Raw genomic sequence first — 8,813 nt, forward strand, 5'->3', positions numbered from 1 at the left:
CATACCATAAAATTTATATACTTTTAAAATATGTCTTTTTATTTTTTGGCTGCTCTGTACAGCATGTGAAATCTTAATGCCTCGACCAGGGTTTGAACCTACATCCCCTGCAATGCAAACACGGAGTCCTAACCACTGGACTGCCAGGAAAGTCCTTAAAACTTACACTTTTCAAGTGTATAATGCAGTGATTTAAAAAAATATATTCACAGGGTTGTGCCACCATCCCCACTATCTGATTCCAGAATGGGGCAGTCTGATTTTGAGAGTCCTTGGTGGGTTTGAAATGCAGATGTCCTCCTCCTGTCCTTCTGAGGAGCTGGGCTCTGCACTTGTAATAGCTCTTCAAAAGATTCTGAAGCAGTGGTTCACTGACACCCAGTTCAGTGCCTCTTTCCACTGGGCATTAAAAGGTGATCCCTGTTCATGAGCTGTTCCTGGCCAAGTGAGGAGGCAGTACAACGCACCTGATGAGGCTGGAGGGGGTGAAGGGTGGCTGGGCCAGCGGTGGAGGAGCAGGGTGAGTTAAGTGTGTCTGGGGTGCTGGAAGGGCTTCTTGAGGAGGGAGCCTTTGAGCTGAGGTTTCCAGAGTAGCAGTTTCCCTTCTGTGGTGGGGGCATCATTGAGTGGAGGGAGCAGCTGTGCCAAGGCTTGGAAGTCCGACTGCTGGGTATTGGGGGCCATTCTGGAAATTGCCAACTAGAGAAGCAAAGACTTACGAAGAGGGGCAGTGGGGCTTGCCTGGTTGGTCCAGTGGCTGACTCTGTGCTCCCAAGGCAGGGGGCCCGGGTCAGAAATTAAGATCCCACATGCTGCAGCTAAGAGTTTAATACTAAATAAATAAATAAAAATTTAAAAAGGCAACGTGAGAAGCATCCTTTCAGGTTGCTCCTTTGATTAAAAAACAGCATGACAGAGTTCCACACACTTGCAAAAGAATGTTGTAATGAATTTCCCTCTATGTACTCATCGGCCAGTTTTTAAACAATTCTTCTTGGAGTGTAGTTGGTTTAAACTGTTGTTGGTTTCAGCAAGGTGAATCAGCTCTATGTATATACATACCACTTTTTTTCAGGTTCTTTTCCCATATAGGTCATTAGAGAGTGTGAGTAGAGTTCCCTGTGCTTCATCGTCCAGTTTTAATAGTTAATACAGGACTGATCTTGGTTCGTCTCTGACCCTTGCACCCCCTCCTTGCCCCTTGGGTTATTTAGAGCACATCCCAGACACCTCCTCAGTTGATCTCTGAACCCTGCGATTTCTTTGGGTGCCTGACTATAAACAGTCAGACAGTGAACATCCTAGGAGGGGATTTTTTTACGGGGCCAGTACCTAGGTTTCAGCTTAATTTGGCTTAACTTTTTTAAAAATTGTGAAATATTACACATTCTGAAAAAGAACGTAACACAGTTTATCGAATAAACTCTTTGAGCCCCCACTCTTGAAGTGGTTTTCAGCGTGTAGTCCGGTGCTAGACGGCTGGTTCCCAGGTGTGCCTGATAAGGATCACCTGGCCCTGAGCAGGGATTTCCGGACACCCCAGGAAGCCCCTTGCTGGACCCTACCGGAAGCCCCTGCGGCCCTTTTCCGGTGGTAGAGGGCGGGGCGGTCTCGGGCTCAGCCAATCAGGCCCTGTCTTGCGTATCCTTGCCCTCTGACCTCGGGCTACTTACCTGACTTTTTTTTTTTTTTTGTTTGTAAAGATGGAGGGTGGGACTGCCTCAGTTTCCCGTGCTGAGAACACATTCTCCGGAGAGGCAGAGGGAAGCAGGAACGTGTGTATTTGGGTGTGCGTGGACGTGGGCCTTGTGCGGCCCACGTTTTTATTTGGCGAATGAAGAAGCGAGAGGCCTCCTGTCTTCCTCCGGGTAGAGTCGCCTGTGTGCTGTTGCCTCCGCAGAGCCTTTCCTGGGGGGCTGGGTAGGGGTGGGGGGGTGCCTCGGTTCCAGGGAGAAGACTCTATTGGTGCAAACCCTGGGCCTCCTTCCAGCATGGGCCTTCGGGAGACCAGGGAGAACCGATCTGCTCTGCTGCCTGGGCGGCTGCTCCTCACACAGGCCCGCCGCCCCGAAAGCCCGTGCCTGCCCGGGGTGGAGCGTGGGACGCTGGCCTCGGGACAGCTCTGGGGGGTGCAGCACGTGGAGAACACGATCTCGCAGCATGTGCTGGGGCTGGACGGAGGAAAACGCTGGTCAACTCCTGCTTTGTTGTGTGTGTGTGTGTGTTTTAATGTAATTTCCGGGTGGTAGTCTTAACTGCGGAAATTATATGATGCTGGCGTACCTGAGACAGTTTTCCCCCGTGTTCTCTTTGCTCTGCAGCGGCATTCTTACTTTGATAAATCTGCGAATCGCGGGGGGAGGTCAGAAGGGGTTAGCCTCGGGTTGCTCGGCGGAATTGAGGCCCAGCCCTTCCGTCTTGTCCCCCAGGAGCCTGGCACACCGAGCTCGCCTGATAATGATCACCGCTGGTTCCACCCGCTTTCGGGAGACGAAGTCCCTCGGTCTAGGGTGCGGTCTGCGAATCTGATTTTTAACAGATGTGCCTGGGCGATTCCAGATACTTGGACCTGGGAAATTTCTCAGGGAAGTAATGTATGGTTCGAAAGAGTGGACCCAGAATACAGCGACCCAGGGCAACTTGTGGACTTGGGCCTGATGGCCGCCTGCTGCCCTGGTAGTGGTGGGAGGAAGGAAAGAAGGAAGAGAAGGCAAATCTGGCTGCCGCCCCTCAGGAGAACGGGAAAGTGGGAGGGGCCGGTGCTGGTAGGTCGGCAGTGGACGTGCAAACGTTTCTTGCCCTGGCCAGGGCTTGGCTTGATGCAGAGGCCAGAGGGGCGTCGCAGTCAGAGCTCCCAGGAATCCCCTGGTGCCTGCATGGGGTACGCAGAGGGGCCCTTCCTCCCGGACTTAACGGTTGCCATGGCAGCAGCACGGCTTTCCAAGCCTTGACGCTTCCATCCTTGGCAAGTATTACCAGCAAAGAAGCAGGCTGGAGAAGGTGGGGCTGGTAGACAGAATCATTGGGCAAGCCAGTAGAAATAGTTCTGGGTACTCTACTGGGAATGTCACAGAGGCACCCCACTCAGGTCAGTTTAGAGGCAAGAGGGTCCTTTCCGGAAGTGTTGGAAAGATACAGGGATGCCTCTCTCCCGCCGCCACCCCCCGCAATGGGCTCTTCTTAGAGAATCCCAGTTCCCTGGCCTTGATTCAGGGATTTCCTGTCACACCAACAGAGGCCTAGTCCCTCTCCCTCTTGGTTGTACAAGGCACTGATCAGTAAGATGGGAAGCCCACATTTGGGCAGAAAATCTTTTGTTGATTTTTGCAAAAAGAAAATGAAACAGTAAGACGTGTGGACATCTTACTGGAAATACCAACAAGGGTTTCTAACCAGAAGTGGAGAGAAGCTACGCTGCCTCCATTGTTTTTTATGAATCTTTAAGATTTTTAAATGGCATTGGTCTGGTTGGTGCTGCTGCTTAATTATGAGGGCTTCATCATTTCGTTCTCTCCTTTTACTCGTCCTTAACAACAGCGCTGAGAGGTGCCCATCTGGCGCTGTTCTGAGGAGCTGATACACAGTAACTCCTTAACCTATCACAGTGATCCTGGGGGGTGAAGACCAGGTGTCATTATTTCTGGATGGAATTCACCTGCCCAAGGGTTTTACGACTGACACTCTGGGCTAAGGAGGAGAAACCGCAGCTTTCACCAACGACAGCCTCAGCTGATGGTCGTGAGTTGAGTCGGAAACCTGCCAGACTTGGCTGAGGAACTTCGGTAGGAAGAAAAATCTCTCTTAAATTAAAAAAAAAAAAAAATTGAAATTTCATTTAGACTCTGTTATGTTCAAAGAGAGATCCTGGTGTGCAGATTGGAAAGGGAGCTTTTAGAGAATGTCCAATGTCTCTTGCTCTGTAGTTAAGAGTTTTGGTAACAGCTCCTCCCCACAGACCACGGCGAGGACTTCCCTTGGCTGAGGGCTGCCCTTGGAGATCCCATGGAAATTTGGTGCCCCTTATTTTCAGGACACGTGCGATGACAGCGACACGGCCCCGGTGGCAGACAGCGCCCACCTGCTGGGCTTCTCCGACGAGATCCTTCTGCACATCCTGAGCCATGTGCCCAGCACGGACCTGGTTCTGAACGTCCGGCGCACCTGCCGGAAGCTCGCAGCGCTGTGCTTGGACAAGAGCCTCACCCACACGGTGCTGCTGCAGAAGGACTACGAGGTGAGGGGCCCGGAGGCAGCGTCTGGCGTGGGGGCAGAGGTGGGGAACAACCGAGGTGCCCCGCTGAGGCCTGGGGTGCCTGCTGCTGCTGCTAAGTCGCTTCAGTCGTGTCCGCTCTGCGACCCCATAGACGGCAGCCCACCAGGCTCCCCCGTCCCTGGGATTCTCCAGGCAAGAACACTGGAGTGGGTTGCCATTTCCTTCTCCAATTCATGAAAGTGAAAAGTGAAAGTGAAGTCGCTCAGTCGTGTCCGACTCTTAGCGACCCCGTGGACTGCAGCCTACCAGGCTCCTCCGTCCATGGGATTTTCCAGGCGAGAGTACTGGAGTGGGTGCCATCGCCTTCTCCGGGTGACGAAAGCTGGGGGCGCAGGGACTCTGTTGGCGATCCAGTGGTCGGGACTCCACCTGCAGTGCAGGGGGTGCGGGTTTGGTCCCTGGGGGGGAGCTGAGAGCCCCGCCTGCCTTGCAGCGAAAGAACCAGAACATAAACAACCAGGGCAATGTTGTAACACATGCAGTGAAGACTTTTCCAAGGTGAAAAGCCTGGGGCCTAAAAGTATGGCTGTTAGCCACCTGGGCCAGGGTGTAGGTGAGGGGGGTGTTGTTCTGGGAGGGTCTTAGGTCCTGGCACCAGGCCAGGAGGGAGACGGATTTCCAGGTTGAGAGTTACCCAGGAGTGGACTTGCAGACCCATGAAAGGTGTTGGGCTCTCCTGTGAAGTTGAGCACAGTTGGAGGCACCACTTCGGCCCCCAGCCGCAGCCCAGAGTTGAGGTTGCCTGCATCCTCCCCAGTGCTTGATGCTGTTAGTCTTTCTGGTGGTAACCATCCTGATGCACGGGAGCTGGTATCTCTTTGAGGGTTTAACTTGGTTTCCCTGATGAAGGACGCTGTGACTTCTACTTTCATCAGCTGCAAGGGCGATTTGTGTATTGTCTCAGAAGTGTCTGTGCAAGGCTCTTGCCCACTCGTTATTGTCTGTCTTTTTCTTAATGAGTTTTGGGAGTTCTTTGTATGTTCTGGTGCGAGTCCTTGATCAGATGTATTGTGACTGTTTCCTCACAGTCTTTGGCTTGCCGTTTCATTTTATTAGCAGTGTCTTTTGAGGAGTGTAAATTTTGCATTTTTTTTGTTACTCGGTCGCTAAGTTGTGTCCCACCTCTTTGCAGTCCCATGGATTGCAGCACACCAGGCTTCCCTGTCCTTCACTATCTCCTGGAGTTTGCTTAAACGCATGTCCATTGAATCGGTGAGGCCAGTCTTTTGAAGAGTGTAAGTTTTTTATTTTGCTGATGTCCAGTTGAATTTTTGAGTTCCTGTTTTTTGTATTCTGTTGAAAAAAATCTTTGTGAGACCTGAGGTCATGAAGATTTCCTCCTGCGGTCTCCTTTCGTCTTTTTGTCTAGCGTTGTATCACTTTCAGGTGCACGTGGTGGTGGTTTGCTGTTTGTATGCAGTGGGGAGTGAGCGTGTCGAAGTAACAGTAGTACCTTATGCAGGTATAATTGTTTTTTCTTGGACGAGAACTTTTAAGATCTTCTCTTGCAGCTTTCACATACGCAGTATGTTTGCATCTTTGTGGTAATGATGTGGGGTTATTAGCTATGGTCCCTGTGCTATACTTCACATCCCCAGGACTTATTTTGTAACTGGAAGTTTGTGCCTTTTGATTATCCTCTCCCTCCAAATCACCAATCTGTTCCCTCTATCTATGAGCTTGGTTTTAAAACTTCCTGTCTTTTATGGAAGTCTGGTTGACTTACACTATTATATCACCTTCAAGTGCACAACGTAATGATTTGATATTTTTCTAGATTACACACCATAGAAAGTTATTATAACATTATTGACTCTATTCCTATACTGGAAGAGTTTTTTTTAGCTCCACATATAAGTGAGGTCTTACACTGTCTGCCTTCTTCTTAACTGAGTTCACTTAGTGTACTTACTTCGCTCACTTGGTGTAATGCCCTTAAAGCCCATCTGTGTTGTTGCAAATGGCAAGACCTCCTCCTCCTCTTTTTTCTGACGGAATGCCACACTGAGTGTCTCAGGCTCGGCTTCCTTCTCCGCTCGTCTACTGATGGACGCTCAAGTTGCTGCCATGCCTTGGCTGTTGTCACTAACACTGCTGTGAGAAGGTGGTGCAGAGAACCTTTTCGAGTTAGTGTTCTTGCTTTCTTTGGGTAAATGCCCACAAGTGGACTTGGTAGGCCATCTGGTGGTTCTGTTTTTAATGCTTTGAGAAGCCGCCGTACTGTTTTCCACAGTGGTTGCGTCAGTTTACATTCCCACTAACAGTGTCCAAGGGTTCCCTTTTTACTGCATCTTGGTCAACGCTTGTTATTTTGGTCTTCTTGATGATGGCCATTCTGTCAGGTAGGTGTGAGGAGTTTTTTTTTAATTTAATTTAATTTTTTTTGGCCGCGCAATGCAGCATGCAGGGTCTTAGTTCCCTGAGTAGGGATCGCTCCCTGCACTGGGGTCTCAGCTACTGGAGCACCAGGGAAGGCCTTACCTGGAGTGTTTAGAATGTGTCTTTCACCTGTGCGGTTCCAGCTGTGGACATCGCTGTAGAGAAGTGATCATGTGCACGAGCCTTACATACACAGACGCTCGATGCTGTGTTGTCGGAAGGCCGTGGTAGTCGCTGGGCCCACCAGCGGGCTGGATGTACTGTGGCTCCCTGACCGTCCAGGCCAGGTTTTTGAGGAACACGTAACCATGTGAATGTGCACGTGATGTAAAAGAAAGCAAGGGCCAAAGCCCGCTTTCTGGACACGATTCTACTGTATGATTTGAAAGAAACCCACACAACACGAAACTTCCCTTCCTAACCATTTTAAGCATACCATGCTGTTAGCCCTAAGTACATTCACAGGGTTACGCAACCGTCGTCACTCTGTCTGAAAGTCTTTTTAATCGTCTTAAACAGAAGTGTTGGAACTATTAGGCAATAACTCCCATTCCCCTTTCCCCAGGCCTCTGGTAACCTCTGTTCAGCTCGCTCTCTGGTCTTGCCTTTTCTGGATCTCTCACATCAGTGGGATCAGACAGTATATGACCTCTGTGACGGGCCTCCTGGAGCATTCCGTCCTCAGGCCTTGCCCCGTGCTGTCGCAGCAGCCGAGCTTCATCATTCCTCGCTGTGTCGAGCAGAGTCGCACTGCGTGGACAGACCCCACTGCCTTATCTGTTCAGCGGTCAATGGAGAGCTTGGGTTGTTGCCATTTTTTCGATTGTTGTGAATGGTGCTGCCGGGAGCCGGGGTCTGCTGGTGTCGGTCCCAGCCCTGCTTTCAGTCCTCTCGTGTGCACACCTGACCGTGGACTTGTGGGTCACGAGGTGACTCTGGCTTTTCAGGGGATCCACCAGACTTTTCCCCAGGGGCTGCCCCACTTTCCCTCCCGCCTGGCCGGGGCTCTGAGTGCTGGCGGGAGGTGAGTGTGCAGGGAGGGATGAGGCGGCTCCCTGACCGTTGGGGGGAGGATGCGGGCTGGGGGATGAGGGCAGAGTTGATGCTAGTGCCTTCAGCCGCTCTCTGTCCCCCTCTCCCCGCCATCCGCAGGCCAGCGAGGACAAGGTGAAGCGGCTGGGGAAGGAGATCGGCCGGGACGTGCAGCAGCTCAGCATGGCCGGCTGCTACTGGCTGTCGGGCACCACGGTGGAGCACGTGGCGCGCTGCCGCGGCCTGGTACGCGTCAACCTGTCGGGCTGCCCCCTGACCTCCCTGCGCCTCTCCAAGGTGCTGTCAGCCCTGCCGCACCTGCGCTCCCTGGCCATCGACGTGAGCCCCGGCTTCGACGCCAGCCAGCTGAGCAGCGAGTGCAAGGCCACGCTGAGCCGTGTGCGGGAGCTCAAGCAGACACTGTACACACCCTCGTATGGCGTGGTGCCCTGCTGCACCAGCCTCGAGAAGCTGCTGCTCTACTTTGAGATCCTGGACCGCACGCGGGAGGGCGCCGTGCTCTCGGGCCAGCTCATGGTGGGCCAGAGCAACGTGCCGCACTACCAGCACCTGCGCGTCTTCTACGCCCGCCTGGCCCCCGGCTACATCAACCAGGAGGTGGTGCGCCTCTACCTGGCCGTGCTCAGCGACCGCACGCCCGAGAACCTCCACGCCTTCCTCATCTCCGTGCCCGGCAGCTTCGCCGAGAGCGGGGCCACCCGGAACCTGCTGGAGTCCATGGCCCGCAACGTGGCCCTGGACGCCCTGCAGCTGCCCAAGTCTTGGCTCAACGGCTCGGCCCTCCTGCAGCACATGAAGTTCAGCAGCCCCTTCTACTTCAGCTTCAGCCGCTGCGCCCTGTCTGGTGGCCACCTCCTGCAGCGCGTCATTGACGGTGGCAGGGACCTGCAGAGCCTGGCCGGCCTGAACCTCAGCGGCTGCGCGCACTGCCTGGCGCCTGACTGCCTGCTCCGCAAGGCGGAGGACGACATCGACCCCGCCATCCTGGAGGCGCTGGTGGCGGCCTGCCCCAACCTGCGGCACCTCAACCTCTCAGCCGCCCACCACCACAGCCCCGAGGGCCCCAGCCAGCACCTGTGCCAGCTGCTGGCCCGGCTGCCCCGCCTGC

At 53.3% G+C, this 8,813-nt stretch overlaps 1 protein-coding gene across 1 annotated transcript in view; it reads left to right on the plus strand.

The window, feature by feature from the left end:
- FBXL18 (F-box and leucine-rich repeat protein 18) overlaps positions 1–8,813 on the plus strand; it is a 22,661-nt gene that overhangs the window by 2,176 nt on the left and 11,672 nt on the right. The window contains exons 3-7 of the mRNA XM_010845794.1: positions 1,901–1,920; positions 2,058–2,162; positions 2,681–2,765; positions 3,984–4,234; positions 7,805–8,811. Coding sequence (XP_010844096.1) covers positions 1,901–1,920; positions 2,058–2,162; positions 2,681–2,765; positions 3,984–4,234; positions 7,805–8,811 — 1,468 coding nt within the window. The remainder of the gene's footprint in view (positions 1–1,900; positions 1,921–2,057; positions 2,163–2,680; positions 2,766–3,983; positions 4,235–7,804; positions 8,812–8,813) is intronic.

Source organism: Bison bison, unplaced genomic scaffold, assembly GCF_000754665.1.
Source record: "Bison bison bison isolate TAMUID 2011002044 unplaced genomic scaffold, Bison_UMD1.0 scf7180017864223, whole genome shotgun sequence".
In the NCBI taxonomy this organism is placed as follows: domain Eukaryota; kingdom Metazoa; phylum Chordata; class Mammalia; order Artiodactyla; family Bovidae; genus Bison; species Bison bison.